Source organism: Ovis canadensis, chromosome 8 (assembly GCF_042477335.2).
Source record: "Ovis canadensis isolate MfBH-ARS-UI-01 breed Bighorn chromosome 8, ARS-UI_OviCan_v2, whole genome shotgun sequence".
Classification (NCBI taxonomy): Eukaryota; Metazoa; Chordata; class Mammalia; order Artiodactyla; family Bovidae; genus Ovis; species Ovis canadensis.
The window spans coordinates 75,039,524-75,063,733 of NC_091252.1; the positions used below are offsets into that span (position 1 = coordinate 75,039,524).

At 39.1% G+C, this 24,210-nt stretch overlaps 1 protein-coding gene across 1 annotated transcript in view; it reads right to left on the reverse strand.

Annotated features, from left to right (window-relative positions):
- Positions 1–24,210, reverse strand: part of TXLNB (taxilin beta) — a 56,430-nt gene that overhangs the window by 26,328 nt on the left and 5,892 nt on the right. Inside the window, exons 3-6 of the mRNA XM_069598551.1 lie at positions 15,397–15,488; positions 9,665–9,835; positions 4,256–4,450; positions 2,313–2,432 (exon numbers count right to left, since the gene is read on the reverse strand). Of these exons, the coding sequence (XP_069454652.1) occupies positions 2,313–2,432; positions 4,256–4,450; positions 9,665–9,835; positions 15,397–15,488 (578 nt within the window). The remainder of the gene's footprint in view (positions 1–2,312; positions 2,433–4,255; positions 4,451–9,664; positions 9,836–15,396; positions 15,489–24,210) is intronic.

Sequence of the window (24,210 nt, forward strand, 5' to 3'; positions counted from 1 at the left end):
GGGGGCTCCAAAATCACTGCAGATGGTGACTGCAGCCATGAAATTAAAAGACGCTTACTCCTTGGGAGGAAAGTTATGACCAACCTAGATAGCATATTGAAAAGCAGAGATATTACTTTTCAAACAAAGGTCTGTCTAGTTAAGGCTATGGTTTTTCCAGTGGTCATGTATGGATGTGAGAGTTGGACCATAAAGAAAGCTGTGCCGAAGAATTGATGCTTTTGAACTATGGTGTTGGAGAAGACTCTTGAGGGTCCCTTGGACTTCATGGAGATCCAACCAGTCCATCCTAAGGGAGATCAGTCCTGGGTGTTCATTGGAAGGACTGATGTTGAAGCTGAAACTCCAATACTTTGGCCACCAGATGCGAAGAATTGACTCATTTGAAAAGACCCTGATGCTGGGAAAGATTGAGGGCAGGAGGAGAAGGGGATGACAGAGGATGAGATGGTTGGATGGCATCACCAACTCAATGGACATGAGTTTGGGTAAACTCCAGGAGTTGGTGACGGGAGGCCTGGCATGCTGTAGTTCATGGGGTCGCAAAGTGTCGGACATGACTGAACGACTGAACTGAACCTTTTTTTGACTTATATCTGCTGTTCTGCTTAATCACTGAAGGAAAAGAGGGCATCATTTTAGTTTCTTGCTACGATTGGTTTACTCTGTGTCTGTCCCCTAGTCTCTCTCACAAGAATCTTTGCCTGGTTTTTCCTCTGTTGTGCCTCATATATTAAATCCAAAGGTACTGATATTCTATAGGAAGTATAGTTTACCTGAGGATAATTACATCTAAATAATAAATACTTTATTTCTTACTTTGAGAGCTAGGTTGTAAATGGATTTAATAAATTAATCTTTAAGAGCACATGGACATCTGATTGAAATTATGCAGTGCTCACCAGGTAATGTTTTCCAGAATTCACTCTTTTGTTGTCATGTTTGAAAACCAAAGTTTATTAAAAAAAAATTACTATTTTGACAAACTGAAGTGATTCCAGTCTGATTTTAGGTAAATGTAAAGCTCGTGATCAGTTGTTAAATGGCCAAATCTGAATGACTGCTCTGTTGTCTCTCCCCAGCAGCAGACATGTGCTTTAACTCATGCCTCTGAAACACACCTGTGAGTGTGATATACTATCACAGAGCTTGGGATCTGGGGACAGATGTACTGGAGATGTAGCCAGCATATCCGGGTTACTTAGCAGTGTGTGACCTTAAGCAAGTCACATATCCTTTTATGGGCCTCAATTCTCTCATCTGTTTTGGAGTGTTTAGGGTTAATAAAATATCAGTAAAAGATACTGCTTGGTTTCTTAAACCAAAACTCAGGAGTCATCCTTGATTCTGTTTCTTCACTGTCACCATCTTCCAGTTCAAAGCATGGCTTGTTGGTTATATGTTAAAAACTTAACTTTTATCCATGTCCAGCTCTCCTTCTCCACTGCCACTTCCCCAGTCAAAGCCATCATCAGATCTTTCCCAGATTGCTGCCTAGCTCTCTTGCCCCTCTGTAGTTCACTTTCCACCTATCAGCCAAAGTCACCTTTTACAGATGCAAAGCAGACCCTGTCACTTCCTTTGCTGAAACTACCCAGTACTTTCCCATTATATTTAGAATAAAATTCAAACTATATTTCAAGCTTACAAAGCAATACAGTTTGCCCCTTGCTTACCTCTACAGTTTCATTTTGAAATTTTCTCTCATTGGGGCACCTACTCTTGCTACCCCGACTTTCTCCTATTTCTGGAGGATGTCAAGCTGGTTCCAGCATTAGGACCTTTGTCTCTGCTACAGACACTGCTGCTGGGGACCTCCTCTCTGACTCCCTGATCATCAGGAAGGGAGCAGCTCAAGCATCCTCTGCTCCAGGAGGCCCACCAAGTCACCCAGTCTAAAGGAGGCCTCCTTCTGCCCCTTTGAGGTTCTTCCTTATTTCCCTAGTAGCACTTATCTGAAATTATCCTTCTTTGCTTGCTTGCTTATTTATTGCCTTTTTCTTCCAAGTTAGACTCCAGTTTCCTTGCTGGGATGTGGACTTCTCCATCTTGTTCACCACTACATGCCAGCACCTAGAATGGGGCATAGCTCATGAAATGTGCTTGCCAAAGGTTTGGTGAATGGATGCATGATACAGTGTTACAGTGATAGGTACAGTGTTTCCTCCTGGGCTGGCCAGTGTCATTCTCCAGGGAAGCTTAGGCTCTTCCTCCATCAGTCTAGTACTCTATGACCATTACCAAAAACATTCTCAGGGGTTCTCTGACCCCAAGACAGACCAGACAAGCACATAGATGCATATGATAAATACATATTCCTTCTCGCGTTTGTGTCGCTCCTCTGCTTCCTTCATCATTTCTTGTGCCTGCTCAAGTTTCGCATCCACTAGCTTCTGCTGCAGTTCTCTGTGTTTAAATATTTTGTCGAGGTGCTGAGGAAAAGTAAAGTGCACATATCAAGTTGAGTTATTATGCTGAAAAACGTATGTATAAAAAAGTAATATTGATATAAACATGTGTTCTCTAGGTTTTAAGAGTTAAAAAGAGGAGGAATAAAGGCATTGGTGTCACTTATGGTTTTATACGAAAGTCATAAATTGGTGGAGTCTCCTGCAGTTTGCACTACATGAAAGTGGCTACAAAAGGTGGAGGTGCCAGAGTTCAGCAATGCAACACCAAAAGGTCCCAACAATATTTTTCTAAATATGACAACTATTAGATATGGCACTAGTTTACCCTAGGCTCCAAAGACAGTGATGTGTATCACAAGGGCTATAGCACTATCACTTGGTATTTTGGCTCTTTCTGTGAATATAAAATCACATTTAACCACAATATTAATTCAGTTTATCATGGTGAATTCTCTACATGCTTGCCTCAAGGGTGTGGGGAAGCCTTGAGGTAACAGCCTGTGGCCCTTTGTCTGGGACTGAGGCAGTAGCCCCCTGATATCAACTCTGTTGCTCTGGTGGGCAAGCAAGGCTCAGGTTTGCAGATGAATTGATATGCAAATATGCTACTTCCTCCTCCACACTTTTTGACCTGTTGACTACCTTGGTCAAATGAAGCTTCCAACTCCACCTCAGTGTGGAGAATTTCTTGGTTATTAGGGGTCCCATTGGCAAGAGGACATGTAGAATTTGGGCCTTACCTAGAACCAACCTAGGAATATACAACTGGTCTACCAGGTCATTCCCATACATGATCTCTCTGCAGAGTATGGGCACCTTTTTTTTTTCTCTCTTTTTAGCTCCTTCTCTTTTGTTTTTTCTTGAACCTCCACTTTGGAGCAGGATTAATCTTTATAACAAGATAAAATGGTAGCATGGAATTATGGCCTACTGCGAGAAGTTTCTTGATTTACCGAACTGCTATCAGTTTTTTTTTTTTCCTTGATTAAAGCTTAGCATGTTGCCAGCAGAGCTCCTTTGACTATGTTATATTACATTTTAAGGCAGAGATTTAAAATTTTAAGTGAGATGGAAAAAGGGATATGACATATCAAAATCCAGAGGGGGGCATCTGGAATCTTCAAAACATATTAAATATTAAAATATAATCTTGGAATAATGAAAGATCTTTATAGTCCCCCAATGTAAACTATTGATAACAAACTTTTTTGGCTTTTGTGATTGTAGGTATGTGATTTAATCTTGTAGCTTCTGCTTCCCATCTATAAAATGTGGATAATACATTATTATCTAGTACATAAAATTGTTGAGACAGTTAAATGACATACTTACTGTATGTAAAGTATAATACTTAGCATATTGCTTGGTACAAACTAAGTAAAAATAACAATACCATTATTACTATAATTATTATATATATACTATATAATAATAGTATATATATTATTATTTGTGGGGTATATACAATGCAGACTTTTAATTTTGATGACATGGTAATTCTTAAGAGGGCATGCATGAAGTATTTCTTGGTTCTGTAGAGAGAGTTTAAAAAGGCTGAGAAATAATATTTTTTATTTTCAAGGATAAATCCATTCATGTCCTACCCCTTGTTTATTGCCTCTGCTTTGCAGTGATTCTAGTTTTGAAGAAATCCTCTATGACTTTCAGCCAGGTATTTTGTAATATCATATGTTTTTATTTTGGCTAGTAAAAGAAGTCCAAACCTAAATATTAATCAGTTGAGAAGGCTGGTCATAACTTTGTTATTAACTGACCTCCCAACCTTCACAAACCAGACCCAGACCTATATGGAGTGTTTGTAAGTTGTCTGATGTGGTTCTCACCTCCTCTCTGAGCTCATACTGATCAATGATGCTTTTTAGTTTCTCTGCAAGCTCTGTGTTCTCCTGACAGAGTTTCATGTTTCGCTCACTCTGCTGCTCAATCTGGGCCTGGATATCTGTCAGGGTGTTCTGGAAATGACTTGTGATCTCCTTCCTTTTCTCTTCTTCCTCACGTGCCCGCTGAAGGGTTTCCTCCTGTAGAGAGAATGCACGCTCTTGTTATGCTGGTTTATAAGCCCCTAGGTTTACAGAACTCAGAGTTTGGCTGATGAAGGGAGAATAGTGTGCGGGGTAAGTAGGATATATTTCCTCAGTTCTCTAGAGGTAACATTGCTCAGCCCCAACATAAATGTTTGAGCTGAGGTTTCAACTGTGAATACACGGTCACTCAGAGCAGGTGCAGCAGGGGCCTTGAATTTGATAGCTGGTGATAAATAGACTTGTTTTAAAGACAATGGGTCCCGTGCTGAGTAAATAAACTGCAGTGTTTCCTAACAGACATTCAGCCTGAAGGTTCTATCTCTTGGTTGTGGCCTAGAAAAAAGGATACTCAGTCTTATTGATTGATGGGATAGATCACGTGTTCCCTTAGTTTGGTACAGAAAGAGGAACAGCAGATCTTATGTTCCTGTGTAAAAATGATGGCATATTGATCATGTAATTGTGTTCCCCAAGTTTTGTAACTATAAACGATTACAATATATATTTTTTTCTTATTAAAAATAAATGTCCTCCAAAAGCTTGAAAAGAAAACTAAGATAGCCATATATGAATTACAGCAATTCAAAAGTATCAAAAAATTTTAAAAAATATGCTGGGTATTTTTTGAAGGAACAATCATCCCATGAGTCACACAGAGTAATTGAAATATTCAGTGTAAATTTTAAATCTGAAAGCAATGTGACGTTTCAAATCTTCTTTAACTCTAAAATGAAACATCTAATTTTCCCCTCTTCCACTTTGTTAACATTGAAGAATTGAAAATTAACTTTTATATCATTTCTGTTCTCTTTTCTCCTAAATCAAAATTCCCCTTTCATTGCTAACTACTTACAATGTACCCAAATTTCCCCCGTATCTATATTGAGAATTATTTGCTTTGTGCTTATTCCTGTCATTCTTTTAGAATAAAAGGGTTTAATCTTCTACATACACCAAAGATAGAGACTCTGCTGACAAGTGATACAGACATTTTAGGATCCCTTTAGTTCTGATTAATTTTATTATGAAAGCTTTCTTCATTGTTGGCAAGTAAAATTATACTGCATTTAGTTGCCTATCATGATCAAATTATGTAACAGGGTTTTTAAAAAGAAATACTGATTGAGACAAGTAATTGTGCAAGTCTTTATTATGATAGTAGAATAATGTGATCAAAATAAAAGCTGATGCTGGAAATACATGCTCTGGAAATATTTTAATTTATCATTAGATATCCCCTCTCTTCTATAATATTGATATATTTTCTAACTCTGACTCCTGATATCAGAATCACAATTTATTCATGGTATAAACATTTATTGAGTGGAAATTTTTTCAGTTCAGTTCAGTCACTCAGTCGTGTCCGACTCTTTGAGATTCCATGGACTGCAGCATGCCAGGCTTCTCTGTCCATCTCCAACTCCTGGAGCTTGCTCAAACTCACGTCCATTGAGTCAGTGATGCCATCCAACCATCTCATCCCTTGTCATCCCCTTCTCCTCCTGCCCTCAATTTTTCCCAGCATTGGGGTCTTTTCAAATGAGTCAGCTCTTCACATCAGGTGGCCAAAGTATTGTGCTTCAGCTTCAGCATCAGTCCTTCTAATGAATATTCAGGACTGATTTTCTTTAGGATTGACTGGTTTGATCTCCTTGAAGTCCAAGGGACTCTCAAGAGTCTTCTCCAACACCACAGTTTAAAAGCATCAATTCTTTGGTGCTCAGCTTTCTTATGGCCCACTCTCACATCCATTCATGACTACTGGAAAAACCGTAGCTTTGACTAGACAGACCTTTGTTGACTAAGTAATGTCTCTGCTTTTTAATATGCTGTCTAGGTTTGTCAGAGCTTTTCTTCCAAGGAGCAAATGTCTTTTGATTTCATGGCTGCAGTCACCATCTGCGGTGATTTTGAAGCCCAAGAAAATAAAATCTGTCACTGTTTCCACTGTTTTCCCATCTATTTGCCATAAGTCATGGGACCAGATGCCATGATCTTAGCTTTTTGAATGTTGGGTTTTACGCCAACTTTTTCACTCTCCTCTTTCACTTTCATCAAGAGGCTCTTTAGTGCTTCTTTGCTTTCTGAGGTATATTTCTTAGGAAATTTCTTAGGTATACTTAGAAGAAATCTACACTTCCTAATCTGGAGAAATTAAGTATCAGAGATGTTATTTCCTTGAACTTTGAATGCTAACACTTACTATATGTATTTCACTAAAAGTGATTACAGCCATCTGTTAAAGAGTTGTTGAATATACATATGATAGTGATTCCTTATTGTCCCTGATTAACTTAGAAGTCAACAACCTCCTAGTTAGAATTATAGTCCATGATTTGGATATTATTTGCATTTATAACTATTCTATCCATGAATGAATGAGTAAATGAAAGGACCATCCCATGCTACCCAGCAAGTCTGAGATTTTCCACTGGCCACTGGCTAGAAAAAAGAGGGTATAGCTGTTAACATGGCATTAAACACATGTCAAACCATCATAGCACCCAATCCTGGCCCATAGAATGGCATCTTGCATTTTATATTACACTGTTTTTCAATGAGAGAAAAATAAGTCTATTGAAATCATAAAATTTGATTCCACTAATAAAACAATCATTTGGGCAATGTCTGAGGTAGAATTTTCTTTACCATGCACAAAATTCAAAGTGAAAATTAATAATGCAAAAAGAAAATTGAGGGACAAAATCTGAAATAACTAAGAAAACAACTTTTCAGGAATCACTATGCATCTTAAAACCAGTGCTGTGCCTGGCACACAATCCACAGGTATTCCATAAATGTTTATTTAATGAGTCAACAAATTTCATTAATTTACATATAGACATATGAATAGCTTGGACTAGATGATTCCTATTGTCTTTTCCACATTAAAATTCAGTGATAGTCTGATAACAAACCCTGCTTATTTCTTTACTAAAATCATATTGCCTGAGACACTAATTTCTTACAAGGTGGGTCTTTTGGTATAATTTGAGGCTCAAAATACTATGTTTGTTGATAAAAAGGAAAATATCTCAATAAAAAGGCGCTGTCAAGAGAAAAATAATCTATAAGAAAGAACAAAGTGGAAATTCTAGAGTTAAAGTTTACAAAATATGAAGTGTAAAACCACTGGGTGGGCTCACAGTAGAATAGAGATAATAGAGTACAAAGCCAATGAATACGAAGATAGGTCAGTGTGAAGTATCTAATTTAAAGATCAAGGAGAAAAAAGATTGATGAAAAACATGAAATGAGACTCAAGGACCTGTGAGACAATATCAAAAGATCTAACCCATATGGAGTTAAAATCTTAGAAGGGGAATGCGAGAGAGAGAGAGAATGGGGCAGAAAAAAATATTTGAAGAAATAATGACTGAAACTTCCTGAAATTTGGTGAAAGACATAAATTACAGATATAAAGTGAAAGTTGCTCAGTCGCATCCAACTATTTGTGACCCCATGGACTATACAGTCCATGGAATTCTCCAGGCCAGAATACTGGAGTGGGTAGCTTATCCCTTCTCCAGTGGATCTTCCCAAGCCAGGAATTGAACCGGGGTCTCCTGCATTGCAGGCGGATTCTTTACCAACTGTGGTCATGTATGGATGTGAGAGTTGGACTGTGAAGAAGGCTGAGCGCCGAAGAATTGATGCTTTTGAACTGTGGTGTTGGAGAAGACTCTTGAGAGTCCCTTGGACTGCAAGGAGATCCAACCAGTCCATTCTGAAGGAGATCAACCCTGGGATTTCTTTGGAAGGAATGATGCTAAAGCTGAAACTCCAGTACTTTGGCCACCTCATGCGAAGAGTTGACTCATTGGAAAAGACTCTGATGCTGGGAGGGATTGGGGGTAGGAGGAGAAGGGGACAACAGAGGATGAGATGGCTGGATGGCATCACCGACTCGATGGACGTAAGTCTGAGTGAACTCCAGGAGTTGGTGATGGACAGGGAGGCCTGGCGTGCTGCGATTCATGGGGTCGCAAAGAGTCGGACATGACTGAGCGACTGAACTGAACTGAACTGAACTGAAGCTTTTAGTGACCAAAGCAGAGTAAGCAGTGGAGATGGTAAGAGCTAAAGTCAGAGAGGTAATCAAGGGCCGTGTAGGACCTCATACACCACACTAAGGATAATGAAGAACCACTGAAATGTTTACGCAGGAAGATGGCTAGATTGGCATTTTAGAAGGATCATTGTGGCAGATTGATTAGAGAAAGCTAGACTGGAGGCAGGGAGATAGCACCTCTGAAAACTGATATCAAAATGAATAATATTCTTTTTCTACTTCAAAAACCTCCAATTTTGGAATATGAGGAGCCATTCATTGTCCAATTCTGTTTTTCTTCCTAATTCCATTGTACAAACTCAGCAATGATATTAATCTCTCTATTTCTTAAAAGTATCTCCTTTTAAACACAGGTAATAATAACTATATCACAGGAATATTGCTGTCTAATTCCCGTTTGTCAAAAGCTTTAGGATCTTCAGCTGGAAAGGGGATTGTGGCTGCATGCAGTACTATCTTGGAGAACTCTGCATCTTGCTTCATTGAATGGAGCTAGTGTCTGTGTGTAATCAAATTAACCACACTGCTAGAGGCTTACACTGTGATTAATGAAGCCCATGCAAACTGACTGAAGTGATCAGTCTATTATTTTTAGATTGAATGATTAAGCTTAGAGAGCTTCAGTGTTTTTTTCGAGTAACTTCTTTTTTCAGATGACTGTTGACATTTTAGCTCTCAATCTTCCCTTTTTCTGTCAGTTAGCTTTGTGTCAACTTGTTTCATGTCACGCAGATTTCATTTTCAGACAGAAAAATGTTGTATTTTATAAATTTGTATATTAAAGAGTGGAACTAAGTCCTACCTTAAAAAACAGAACAAACTCAACATAAACAGGAGTAACACACAGTTTACCAAAGTTCTAGTATTCACTGAGTACTACATGAGAACCTTACATATGTGGTCTCATTTAATTTTTTCCTGACCACACAGTGACATTGGTATAATCCCCATTTTGTGGATGAGGTCACAGGCTTGGATGGTAAAATAATTTATTGCAGGTCACAAGTGAGCAAGTGGCAGGACTAATATTTGAACCCAAATCTCTCTGATTCTAAAACTCACATCAGGAATGGCAGAAGCCTGTGCCTACAAAGTATGCAAGAAAGTGTGTTATTTGGGGCCTTGGTGACACATACCTTCAGTGTCTTGTTGTGTCTCTGCAGCTCCCGGCACAGACTCTCCAGTTTGCTTCTCGCGAGGATAGCTCTGCTGTGTTCACTTTGTAGCTGGTCCTTTTCTTTTTGGATCTGTGCCTGTTTCTTTTGTAGGAGTTTTAACTTCCTTTGCTCAGTGCGATGTTCATCCAGCTAGATGTGGGGGTGCAAATGTGAAAGAAAATGTCAGGAATCTCTGTTGAGTTGATAGGAGCAGAAGAGCAAATGCCTAAAGACCACCCTCTGGTTGTTTGGAAAAGTTGCTGCTATCATCAGTGTCCCCTCTGGAGTCAAATGAACTTCATGAGTGTTACCATGGCAATACTTGTAGATATGATTTAAAAGCATTAACATTTATAGGTTTTTCCTTTATCATTATTATTATTGATCTCTTTTACTTTGATCTTCTTTTCAGCAGTCTAGAAACAGTTTTATCTTTCTTGAGTCTAATGAAGCCAGTCAGTATAGAAAGGCATATTTCAGAATTCATGATAATGCCTTGCCTTAGGAAAATGGTCAGTGGTGTGTCTTCTTGGTTTACATTTAAATTTTCACAGTTCTTTCTCAAAACAAGCTTTAGCAAATATTTTTTTTTCACTGTTTCTTACTTTATTTTACTTTACAATACTGTATTGGTTTTTTTAAAGTAGGAAAGCGAAAAGCAGCTAGTAAACAGAAGGTGAAGTGTGTGGGTTGTGAGAAAGGGGGAGAGGAACATGTACTCCTCGACTGTTTCAGGATTGATGATCTGTCACCAAAGTTTCCGAAATAGCCACTGCACAACTCAACAGCACACAAGGCAAGTATCTGTAACAAGCCTTGCTCTCTGCCCATCCCCCACACACTCTGTGCTTATGGTGAATAAATCATGACACTTGTTTCTGCTGAGCACAGGTGGGGCCTCCTCTCACAGCAGCCACAACTAAAGTATCGAGGGCAACATGGAAAATGAAACCAATGGACCCCTGGATTTTCTGTTTCGGGATGCTAAAGTTCTGAGCTAGGGGTTGCCAGATAAAATGTAGGACACCCAGCTGAATTTCAATTTCAAATAAATAGGGAACAAGTTTTTAGTAAAAGTAATTCAAAGTATTGCCATTTGCTGTCGGTTTACTTGAAACGCAAAGGTAACTGGGCATTCTGTATTTTTGTTTGGTAAATTTGGCAACAAGTATTTATGGAGTTCTAGTTGGAATGGGGAAGTGTGGGTTCAGCCTCCCGCATTCTGACTAGAATCCCATAAATATTTGTTGATATAAATTAAGCCTCCAGAGACTGCATACTAGGAGTAGGACTGGGATCTGACAGTGTGACCATGAGCAAGCTGGAGCCTTTTTCTCAGAGCCGTTTCCTCCACTGGACTGAGTTCCCTTAGAATCTGAATGATGTGTAAGCCAGGCGGGTACTCACTGTGATAGTTATCTTGTTGGCTAATGAGGAGGAAAAGGCCTGGAAGCTTGTGGGTTCTTTGGACTGCAGATGCCCTTGATGCCTCTCAGAGCCAGATACAGATGGGTACACACACACACACTGTAAGCCCTGATATGTGTCTTAGTTACCTTAATTTCTTATCTTGAAAAAGCATTTGTTCTTTTTGAGCTAGATGAACATGATTGTCACACTTTCTTCAGTTCACATCTTATTTTAATCCTTTCCTCCCTCCCTCCCTCCCATTACACTGAAATGTCCATGATAAACCTTTGCCAGATTAAGCTGGGGATATTCATTCATGATATTCCATCTTCATACTTATGTATGTTTTTACTTATTAGTGAGTGTTAGCATCAGGAAAAACTAGGTCCATATTATCCATATTACTATAAATATTAACTGAAATTGGTATCTTTCTTGAGGTTCAATTGGAAAGTCAGTGATATTTTATTATATATTTATCATGCTCACTTCATTTTGCACCATGGTTATTAGATATGGATGAAACTTCTTGGCCTTGTGTGTGGACTTTAAATGAACTGTTGTCCTTTCTTGAAATTTATATGTTATTATTACTGCTATTGCCATTTTAGTTTAGACTTTTCCTTTGGAAGATTAAACAATTTGTCAGGGTTTCTCTGCCTTAGCACCACTGATATTTGGTGACAGTTCTTTGTTGTGGGGGTTGTCCTGTGCGTTGTAGGCTATTTAGCAGATGACCCCTACCAACTAGAGACCAGTAACATCCCCAACTGTGATATCCAAAATATCTCCAGAGACACTGCATGTTGTCCCATGGTTGGCAAGACTTTCCCTCTTTGGGGGAACACTGCCCCATGTAGATTTATCTGAGCATCAGGAGAAGGATACTTTGCTTATGTTTCATAAGTTGTAAGAGATGATTTGTGCTTGCTCACTGACCATTTAAATGTTTTAGTTTTACTGAAGGATCATACACATTTGACAGATAGCTAGGTCTATCTTGCTTTGCTCTAAATAAAACCCCTTAACTTTCTAACAATTTTTTCTAAGAGTGTGACTAATTTTGTTCAACTACTTCAAGTTTATGTGATTGCATACGGTGTTTCTTAATGGATGAAAGCAAACATTACAACTGAGTCAACTTCAGTCAAATGCTGGCTCTGTGATTTAATAATACATTTAGATGTATGCCTTCTGTCCAGTTCTAACAGGCATATAGGATTTTTATCTGCAGTTTCTCTTGTTCTCTCTTTTTTTTTTATTATTAAGTTAAAAAAGTAAAATTAATGCCAAGTAGTTTGTGATGTTGTAACTACTTATAAATTGAGGAAATTTTAAAAAATATTTCTTCCAGTTCATTTCTTACTTTAGTCATGAGGTATCCTTATTTATTTATGAACTTATTTATTAATAAAATACAGTTGTTGATATTACAGGATTTAGAATCTGTAAGGGTGAGTGAACTTGAGTAGCAATGTGATTCACAGCTTTTGAATTTAATAATTTATTCTATGTTAACACTTAAATACCAGAAACTCTCTATATTAATTTCTGAATCAGTGAGTAGGGAAATAGCTTTTAGTCTCCAAGTAAAGATTGAAATTCTTCACAATTTTTACTTTCTTAAAAGGATATATAATAGGATTTTGAGGTCAATTTTCTCCTATTTATTTTTTCTAGAATGATCTTTTGAGTTTAAAAGTTTATTATGGGATATGATACAAGTGCAAAAATATAGTAAGACTGAGCTGAGTAGAATTTCTGGAAAAAATAACCTCTGTGGGATTGACTGCTTGGCTAGTAGGGTGAGTGGGTTTGGGAATTCTTGGAGACCAGGGTGAACAGCCCTGGCTCATAAGAAAGATCTTGGGCAGACTGGATAAGTGATTCTTTTCTGATGTACTGCTGTGAGGCTACAGCAACATAAAGAGTAGTAGTCTGGAAGATGCCCAGTTCATCTAAGTATGGGACATGATGCTAGAAACTAAATATGAAAGGTCTTGGTATCAATAAGTAAATTGAAGGGTAAGTTAAAGGGAAATCAATGCAGTAATTATTGAAAAGAGCAAGGACAGACCAGTGAGGATGGGGTCAGATTTGGGGGAAAAATATTATTTTTGACACCTATTGTTTTATGGCACTGAAATTGTTCATGAGTGGTTAACAGGCAATATTAAACAAGTTGCAATAAAATTGATACACTAATACTTGCTTTAGAAATTTATACCATTCTTTTGGAAAACAATATGGCCATTAAAAACATTTATACTGCTTGATTTAGTAATCCCAATTCTGGAACTTTTCCCAAGGATTATAAAAGAGAAGGAACAAAGCTCATGCATGATGATGTTCACTGCACCAGTATTTGGTAACAGAAACAGTGGAAGGAATATAAATGTCCCCAAACTAGAGAACCACTAGAATAAAGTCAATTAATGGAAAATTTCATAGCTTTGACAAAATATAATTATGAAGAACACATGTGAAAATGATTGTCACATGAGCCAAAAAAAGATACTAAATTCTTTGCACCTAATGATGGTAGCTATACAAAAGGTATCTTTGTATAGTAGAACTGAAAAGGAAGATAAGTCAGCGTTCATGTTTTAGACTGTAGGATTAGAGATATTTTTACTTGTGTATTCAGCATTTTCCTTATATCATTGTGATGTGGTTTATGTGATTAAAACTAATCTAAAAGCACTGTCGGCAGAGTTAAACAGTCATTAGTCATTCAGGGTTTCAGAATTTCTTTGAGGCTGTGCTGTGCTGTGCTGTGCTGTGGCTTCAGTTGTGTCTGACTCTTTGTGATCCTATGGACTGTAGTCTGCCAGGCTCTTCTGTCCATTGGATTCTCCAGGCAAGAATACTGGAGTGGATTGCTGTGCCCTGCTCCAGGGGATCTTGCTGACCCAAGGATTGAACCTGAGTCTCTTATGTCTTCTGCATTGGCAGGTGGGTTCTTTACCAGTAGCGCCACCTGGAAGGCTCTTTCTTTGGGTCTGCTGTATGACAATTCAGTGTCCCGGTGTACATGAATGTACAAGGAAGAAAGCAAAGACTACACAGGGATCACAGGACTAAAATCAGAGTGAAAAAGAAGGTAAACAAGCCACTCATAAACTCTACTCCATCAATAGGGATAAGATGCAGCCAGTGACCTGAGTGGTTTGTGGGTCTCAGGTTTAGAGACCTTCTTTAAAAAAAGAAGATGAAAAAAAAAAAAAAAAGAATTATCTTCAGGGCTTCAGAGGGGCCTATGCAAGTGAGAGGCCCTGACTCTTAAGCTTTTTTGATGTGAGGTAAATCTGCCTTCAGGGGCAGTCCAACCTACTGCCAGGAGGAATTGTTTTGTTGGTTGGAGGTGGGGGGCTGTCACTGCTTCTCTGAAAGAAATAAGTAAGTGAAAACAAATGAGGGAAAGAGGCAGAAATGAGAGCGAGGTGGCATATTGCCCAGCCTCACTTGAGAGGATGCCACATCCCCACAGTGGGTCTTGTACACCCCAGGGCTGGTGCGTGGGCCTCAGATGCAACTCCTTTAGTCAGTTTTTGTGAGGCCACACTGAAACTAGTGGTGCTGGCTTTGCTGAGCCCTTTTCTTTCTTCCAAGTGGACTGTTGTAAGAGTGGTGGTGAAGAGACCGTCCACTTCACGGATTCTCTGAAGTCTGGGAGTGGCTTCTCTTCCTGCCACTGGCCCTAACTTGTTGAGAGGGAAACTGCATGTGGAGGATCTATAACTGGAAACAAAATCCATGTCAAGTGCTTTGCCATTGTGTGGGACAGGAGAAGAATGTAGATCATGGAGAATAAGTGAATGAATGCATTCATCAGGAATAAATGAGAATGTTGCACAAACTGAGGGGTGGAATTCAGTCAACCTCTGCCTTACTTGAGAAGACCATTCCCTCAAAAAACCTGTGCCTAAGAACCAGTTGAAAATTTACTTTTTATTTCTAGTGTACTTCTGTTTCATTGCAAAGCCAAAATGAACTTTTAAATTTTCACAACTTTTCACAAATTATCTCTGATTTGCTGTTCCATCTCTCAAATTATGCACATAATTGAAGGTGGAGTGATTCCAACTCTGTTCTCTTTCTTCCTTTTGCTTTTATTCCTCAGTTTTTCTGCTTCTTTCTTTCCTTTTTAAAAACTCTGCCTTTGTGAATTCTGATTTTGACTTGCCTGAGGGAACCAGCCATCGTCTATAATGATGTACCTGAAAAGCTAACAACCTCCTTTTCTCAGCTCTAACCAGAGCTTAAATCTTTCTGGCAAAAGGGCTAATCAAAGATCTTACCAATTCAGCATATTTCTTGAATAAAAAATCAAACTTTTCCTCAGGAGTTTGCAACTTGTTCAGATTTTGCATTAGCAGGTTGCCTTCTTTGCCTTAAAAGAAAACAAAAACCATAAAGACATTTTAAAAATTAAGAGTTGAACTTGAAGTCAGATGATAAGGGCTGGAATCTCAGGTGGTCTACTTGTTGTGCTAAGTTGCTTTGGTCATGTCTGGCTCTTTGTGACCCTATGGACTATAGACTGCCAGGCTCCTCTATCCATGGGGTTCTTAAGGCAAGAATAGTGGAGTGGGTTGCCATGCCCTTCTTCATGGGATCTTTCCAACCCAGGGATTGAACCCACATCTACTTGTTAGCTGCTATCCAGCCTTGGACAAGTCACTTAACCTGTCTGAGATGCAGATGTAATTTTTTTTTTTTCCCTTGGAAAAGGAATGACACCTACTTTACAAAATAAGTGATTAATTGAGAAGTTTATAAAAATGTATGGTACAGTGTCAGGCTCATGGTAGATTCTCAATAAATGTTGACTATAAGTGAAAGTGAAGTCGCTCAGTCATGTCCGACTCTTTGCGACCCCATGGACTGTAGCCTACCAGGCTCCTCTGTCCATGGGATTTTCCAGGCAACAGTCCTGGAGTGGGGTGCCATTGCCTTCTCCAGGGTATCTTCCCGACCCAGGGATCGAACCCAGGTCTCCCGCATTGTAGACAGACGCTTTACCGTCTGAGCTACCAGGGAAGTCTATAAGACTATAAGAGTGGTCCCCAAATTTCCATCCCAAGAATTTGTTCTTAGTTACTTCCCCTTATATTCTTTTTATTTTTATTTTTTTTTTATTTTTGGCTGTGCCATGCAGCATGTGAGAAACAAAGATCAAACCCATGCCCTGGGCAGTGAGATTGCAGAGTACTAGCTACTGGACCGCCAGGGAAGTCCCTATAAAAGGCCATGCGTGTTGGAATTTGAGAACAAGCCCCTCATTTGTAAATACTGCTAAGCAAAGAAAGAACAATGACACCTCCATCTGCTCTCCACCTGCACTGGAGAGCCCAGAAGGCCAGACCTTATCTTTTTTTTTTTTTCCTAGGAGTTTATTTATCTTTTTTTTTTTTTAATTTTAGTTTTTTATTTTTTTAAATTTTAAAATCTTTAATTCTTACATGCATTCCCAAACATGAACCCCCCTCCCACCTCCCTCCCCATAACATCTTTCTGGGTCATCCCCATGCACCAGCCCCAAGCATGTTGCATCCTGCGTCAGACATAGACTGGCGATTCAATTCACATGATAGTATACATGTTAGAATGTCATTCTCCCAAATCATCCCACCCTCTCCCTCTCCCTCTGAGTCCAAAAGTCTGTTATACACATCTGTGTCTCTTTCCCTGTCTTGCATACAGGGTCGTCATTGCCATCTTCCTAAATTCCATATATATGTGTTAGTATACTGTATTGGTGTTTTTCTTTCTGGCTTACTTCACTCTGTATAATCGGCTCCAGTTTCATCCATCTCATCAGAACTGATTCAAATGAATTCTTTTTAACGGCTGAGTAATACTCCATTGTGTATATGTACCACAGCTTTCTTATCCATTCATCTGCTGATGGACATCTAGGTTGTTTCCATGTCCTGGCTATTATAAACAGTGCTGCGATGAACATTGGGGTACATGTGTCTCTTTCCATTCTGGTTTCCTTGGTGTGTATGCCCAGAAGTGGGATTGCTGGGTCATAAGGTAGTTCTATTTGCAATTTTTTAAGGAATCTCCACACTGTTCTCCATAGTGGCTGTACTAGTTTGCATTCCCACCAACAGTGTAGGAGGGTTCCCTTTTCTCCACACCCTCTCCAGCATTTATTGCTTATTATTCCCCTTATATTCTAAATATTCCAGGGGATTGTGAACATTCTGAAAATATTCAGAAGAATAAAAAACCACTGACTTTATGGAAGAGTAAATCATCCACTTCCCCATGTTAATTATTAAAAAAAAAAAGAAGCAGCAGCAAACCAGCCTATATCTGACTACTATGAAACAGCCAGCATTAATACCTGGAGCTGTAAAAATTCCAGCCCAAAGCAGAGAAACTTGACAGTTTAGTCTGACCATGTTTTTGGTTTTGCTCCTTTAGTGCCTCTTTCTTTTTGGGGAGGGAAACCAATTGTCTTGCTTCTGTGTGTGAGCCCATTTCATGCAGTTTGTGTGGGAATGACTCTGATCGTATTTCCTATCAGAGAATAAAGTCAATATATAGAGAAAATGGACCCAAGACACTTTTCCCCAGGCCTTTTTGTGTCTCTTTGGTTACAAGTTTAGCCTCCCCGGATCTTCACTTCTCCCACCTAGGCCTTAATCTCTGTCGGCAGTTTCGTTTTTTGTTCCCAGCTGGAGTTTGTGTTATGTTTAAAAACTCATCTGTTCATGATTATTTGATAGTGAGCCTTAGATTCTTTCTTTTCTTTCCCCATTGTTCTTCCTTTTGTCTTTTGAGCTCAACCTCCCAGTTAGCCTTCCTGAGATGACTGGATCTTTGGTATCCACAGGGATACCTGTAGATCTTTCAGTATCCACAGGGTTGAGGGTTGCAGGCAGGAGCCGGACCCTAAGGCTTACACACACGTACCACTGAACGTATCTTTGCCAACAGTAGGGTCAAGGTGGAGCAGCTTCCTCATCCTCAGCTACCTATTATAGCTGCCCTGTCTAATCTGAATAGAGAAGTCAAGCCACCCAATGGAGCCTACGTTTCCTGATATAAATCTGCTTGAGAATGTTAACAATTTTGACAACCTCTCCCACAAGACAGGCGTTTCTCCTTTGTTGGAATTTTTGCTTTCATCTTGGAGAGGCAAATATATCATGGAATTAGGGTTTCCAGGTGAAATATAGGACATGGAACACTCTTATACTGAAAAATAATGGTGTCTCTGAAATTTAATGTTCCTTGGGTGGCTTGTTTTTTCACACTTGCTAAATCTGGTAACTCTAATGGCATCAAAGAATTTTAGGTTTAGAAGGAACTTCAAAGAGCAGCCAGACAACTGGTTAATTTTATAGATTAAGAATAGAAAGCCCAGAGAAGCCCAAAGTTATGTAATTAACACTGGCAGAGCCAAGGCTTGGATCCAGAATTTGTCTACTTGTTCTAAATCACTCCACTCCCATGTGGAATTTTGATGCCAGGGAAACCTAGAGAAATAAAAAGAAACTTCTTTTGAAAAAAGAAAAAAATGACCTCATTCCTAACAGCTGGTTTCATCTATCTTTGCCCAGTGAGTCAGTTCAGATTAGAGACATGGTCTGAGACGGGGGAGAGGGTGGGGGTGAGTGGTGCCTGACCAGCAACCCGATTATGGCCTATGGCATAACATTTCCTTTAAACTGATAAACTCTGCTGTCCCTCCCCAACCAGGCCTGGCTTTGAGTGATTTCTATAGTAGCAGGGATGGCTTGTGTTGGTCTGGCCATCCCTTCACCCTGGTCTTCAGTTTGTGGAAGGCGCTCATGTGATGACTGCTGTCCTGGGTTAGAGGATCATCCATTAAAGGCAGGAGACTGTACTGTTTATCATGTCTGGCCTAGAACCTGGCATAGTGTTTGGTCCATGGCAAGTGTTTAGTGAATCTTGGTAATAATGGAACTAAACAGAGCCAACCTGTGCACACTAATATCATGTAAATCAAATAAACACTGTCCAGAAAACAACTTTGTGATCAACTGGAGGAAAGACAGGTCTTACTGTCATCTGTGACCTTTAATGTATGCTTAGCATAGCTCTCAATGTGAGTATCAACCAGAAAACCATATCGTGTTTCTTTTGGGAAAGATAGAAACACTTGAGTGAGGCCAGTGGATCTCTTTTTCTATGTTCAGTATCTTCTCCCCTTTAGTTTTTCTAACAATGAGAACAGTTTTTTTTTTTTAAATTGTCACACTTGCTGAGGTCTTTTTCTGCTCTCATATTCTCTTATTTTGTATAGAAGTTTAACATTCAGATGCATCAATCTACCCTTCAAAAATGATTTCTACAAAAAAAAAATCCAAGAAGTTGGAGACAAACATGTACATAATCCATAACTTTGTACATGAGAGAGCTTAGTTTTTACACATCCATTAAAATTTTGCTGGACTAAAGTGCTGTGTGTGATTGTGTGGAGGAGAGATTAGACCAATCATCTCATAAGAAAGGCTGTCATTACAATTTTAGGAAATGGGGTCATTAGGTGACAGTGTCAGACACAGGAAGAAAAATCAGTTTTATGTGTTTAAACTACTAGCAGTTTCTTAGCTATAACTATAAAGAAAGCTTTCCTAAAAAGAAAAAAAAATGAGCCTAATAATGAGATTAGCAAGAAGAGATAAGAAAGTCTTCCTCAGTGATCAGTGCAAATAGAGGAAAACAATATAATGGGAAAGGCTAGAGATCTCTTCAAGAAAATTAGAGACACCAAGGGGACATTTCATTCAAAGATGGGCGCAGTAAAGGAAGAAACAGTATGGACTCAACAGAAGCAGAAGATATTGAGAAGAGGTGGCAAGGATACACAGAAGATCTGTACAAAAAAGATCTTCATGACCCAGATAATCATGACAGTATGATCACTCACCTAGAGCCAGACATCCTGGAATGCAAAGTCAATTGGGTCTTAGGAAGCATCACCACAAACAAAGCTTGTGGAGGTGATGGAATTCCAGTTGAGCTATTTCAAATCCTAAAAGATGATGCTATGAAAGTGCTGCATTCAACATGGCAGAAAATTTGGAAAACTCAGCAGTGGCCCCAAGACTGGAAAAGGTCAGTTTTCATTCCAATCCCAAAGAAAGGCATTGCCAAAGAATGTTCAAACTATCACACAATTGCACTCATCTCACACTGTAGCAAAGTAATGCTCAAAATTCTCCAAGCCAGGTTTCAATAGTACTTGAACTGTAAATTTCCAGATGTTCAAACTGGACTTAGAAAAGGTAGAGGAACCAGAAATCAAATTGCCAACATCTGTTGGATCACTGAAAAAGCAAGAGAGTTCCAGAAAAACATCTACTTCTGCTTTATTGACTATGCCAAAGCCTTTGACTGTGTGGATCGTGGATCACAAGAAACTGTGGAAAATTCTTAAAGAGATAGGCATACCAGACCACCTGACCTGCCTCTTGAGAAATCTGTATGCAGGTCAAGAAGCAAGAGTTAGAACTGGACATGGCACAACAGACTGGTTCCAAATCAGGAAAGGAGTACATCAAGGCTGTATATTGTCTCCCTCCTTATTTAACTTATATGCAGAGTGTGCAAAATGTAGGGCTGGATGAAGCACAAGTTGGAATCAAGATTGCTGGGAGAAATATAAATAACCTCAGATATGCAGATGACACCACCTTTATGGCAGAAAGCGAAGAGGAACTGAAGACCCTTTTGATGAAAGTGGAAGAAAAGAGTTAAAAAGCTGGCTTACAGCTCAACATTCAGGACTCCCCTGGTGGTCCAGTGGCTAAGACTCTGAGCTCTCAGTGCTGGGGCCCTGGGTTTGATCCCTGGTTGGGGAACTAGATCCCACATGCCACAACTAAGACCCTGAGAAGCCAAATAAATAAAAATAAATATTAAAAAAACCCCTCAGCATTCAAAAAACTAAGATCATGGCATCCAGTCCCATCACTTCATGGCAAATTAATGGGGAAACAATGAAAACAGTGATAGACTTTATTTTCTTGGGCTCCAAAATCACTGTAGATGGTGACTGCAGCCATGAAATTAAAAGACGCTTGCTCCTTGGAAGAAAAGCTATGAGCAACCTAGATAGCATATTAAAAAGCAGAGGCCTTACTCTGCCGACAAAGGTCCATCTAGTCAAAGCTGTGATTTTTCCAGTAGTTATGTGTCGATGTGAGAGTTGGACCATAAAGAAAGCTGAGCACTGAAGAACTATGCTTTTGAACTGTGGTGTTGGAGAAGACTCTTGAGAGTCCTTTTGACTGCAAGGAGATCCAACCAGTCCATTCTGAAGGAAATCTGTCCTAGATATTCATTGGTGGGACTGATGCTGAAGCTAAAGCTCCAGTAGTTTGGCCACCTGATGTGAGGAACTGACTCATTGAAAAGACCCTGATGCTGGGAAAGGTTGAAGGCAAGAGGAGATGGGGATGGCAGAGGATGAGATGATTGGATAGCATCACCAACTTAATGGACATGAGTTTGAGAAATCTCTGGGAGTTGGTGATGGACAGGGAAGCCTGGCGTTCTGCAGTCCATGGGGTTGCAAAGATTTGAACACAACTGAGTGACTGAACTGAACTGAATAATGAGATTATTCCAGGGAAAACAAAACAAAACCTTACAATAAAAAAGAAAAATATCAGAAAAAGAAGTAAGAAATAAATATATCCATTTCCAACTTGGGTCAGAAGAAAGTACTAATCATTTTACTGCAAACAATTATTTTTCCCTTAATTCACTTACTCCTCTAAACCCTCCTCTCTTTTCAGGGTCTGACCTAAGTTTGAGCATCCATATGCATCTATTCATGAACCCTTCAGTCTCTGTGGATTCCTCTCTCCCCTAAATTCCTCTGGTCTTCTACCATTTCTTCCAGAAAATTTAGCATTTGTTTCAAAGCTACAGTTTGTTTCTTTCTCAGAGTGAAACTAGAAATCAAGCTAAAATCTTATAAAACAGACCACCTGGGAAGGTGACCGTTCTAAGGCAGAGTAAGTCAATAGCTGAAAAGACTTTAGAAAACCAGTGTCCTAGTCAAGATGCTACTCAGAAGGTAGAACTGAAACTCCCCTGTAACTGGAAAGATGAAACCCATTAAACTGAACTATAGCTCAGCTAAATGCTTCTCAACCGACATACCGATTAGTCTCTCTTTGGTCCTGAACATTAGTGACTTTAGGTCTGCACTTTGCTTTCCTTATGACTAATTACACAATCACATCAATTAGTTGAATAACTTTTGGGGGCAGACTTTAAAACTCTCTAGGCTTTAATTTTCCTATCTAGAAATCGATACATTGACTAGATAAATTCTGAGCTCATAATAGACCTGTGGATCAGCTTGTTTTTCTCCCAGATTTATGCTTCAGATCCATGATTTCCTACTCAATCGGTTATCAACCTGAATATCAAAAGGGATATTACATTTATCATTGTTTTGTGCTTCTTACTATGTGGTACTTGTGCCACTCACATAATGTTGATAGAGAAGAGATGAATAAGACACCTGTGAGCTGGAAGATGGGGTGAGGGGAGGAAGGGACATACTTAGACTCTAACAGGACAGGTCATAGTGCTGTCTAGTGGGGAATCTGTTTTTATTTTGTTCAGTGCCAAGGAGAAAGTGACTCCACCAACTAAAGAGATTTTAGTGTTACCTCAACTGCTCTGGTGTACAGTGTGTTACTAGTGGGAGGATATGCAGCCTGTAAAGGAAAAACAAGTCCTGGGTGCTTGGATTGTAGAGACATTTCCCATATATTAATCAGTGTTCTGTGAAAGATGGATGTTTTTGGTCCAATAAATTTAGGAAATATTGTAAACTATGCCCATCACTATTGGAGATTTTCACTGTTGTGTATGTTAAAGGTCAGAGAATTCTGCCAGTTGGAAAATTATCTTGCTCTGAAATGTCAAATATCCCAAAGCATATACTTTGGAAAATTTGGGGTTAGAGAGTCAGAACATTTCAATATCTCAAAAATATCAATAAAGCAAATGTTATCTGACAAACATACACTAATTAAAGATTGGTCTTTGATCAAATATGTAAGCAAAGACTAAGGATATGTCTTAGATATGGATTGAATGACATACTCAAATTCTGTAAAAGTTCTGAATAGTTTCTGAAAGAAGACCACATCTGGCACTTTATATTTTTTCCAGAAAGGTAGAGGAAGCATTTTCTGAAGCATAAAACCATCGTTTCCACAATCTGTTTTTGTTAAAATTACCCAGAGTGCCTTGGCCCCAATCCAGACCTACCAATTCTGAATCTCTTTGCTCAAGAATGGCATTTTTGACAAATTCTGTATTTGATTCCAATGGACAGTTAAGTTTGAAGTCATTGGTCTAGACCATAGTTTAAATGACATAATAATGTCATTTAATTGATAAAGAGCCAAGCAGTTTGTTGAAGCCACTTTCAGGCAATTGAAATGATGTTTAAAACAATGGTTACATATTTAAATTAGCCTAAAAATATAGTTTAACTCATAATGTAGCTGAAATAGTACAATGTTTAGAGAATATATCGACAGTCTTCAGAGGAACAGCTTGAAAGTATCAGCAGCTTATACGCATGTAATTAGTGTGCACCCATGTGGGCACTCTGATCACAAACACTGGTCCTGATAAACACATTCAATTGAACTTTGGTAATTTATACAAAATGACAGAATTAGTTGTGACATTTTTTTCTTTCTCTAAATTTTTTTGATTATTTGGTAAAGGAAAGTGTGAAGTCACTCAGTTGTGTCTGACTCTTTGCGACCCCATGGACTGTAGCCAGGCTTCTCAGTCCATGGGATTTTCCAGGCAAGAATACTGGAGTGGGTTGCCTTTTCCTTCTCCAGGAGATCTTCCCAATCCAGGGATTGAAACTGAGTCTTCCGCATTGTAGGCAGATGCTTTACCGTCTGAGCCACCAGGGAAGTAAGTATGTGGTTAATACGCTTCCCAGGTGCATCTGTGCAGTAAAGAATCAGGTAAAGAATCCTGCTAGTACAGGAGACCCAGGTTCAATGCCTGGGTCGGAAAGATCCCCTAGAGTAGGACACGGCAACCCGCTCCAGTATTCTTGCCTGGAAAATGCCATG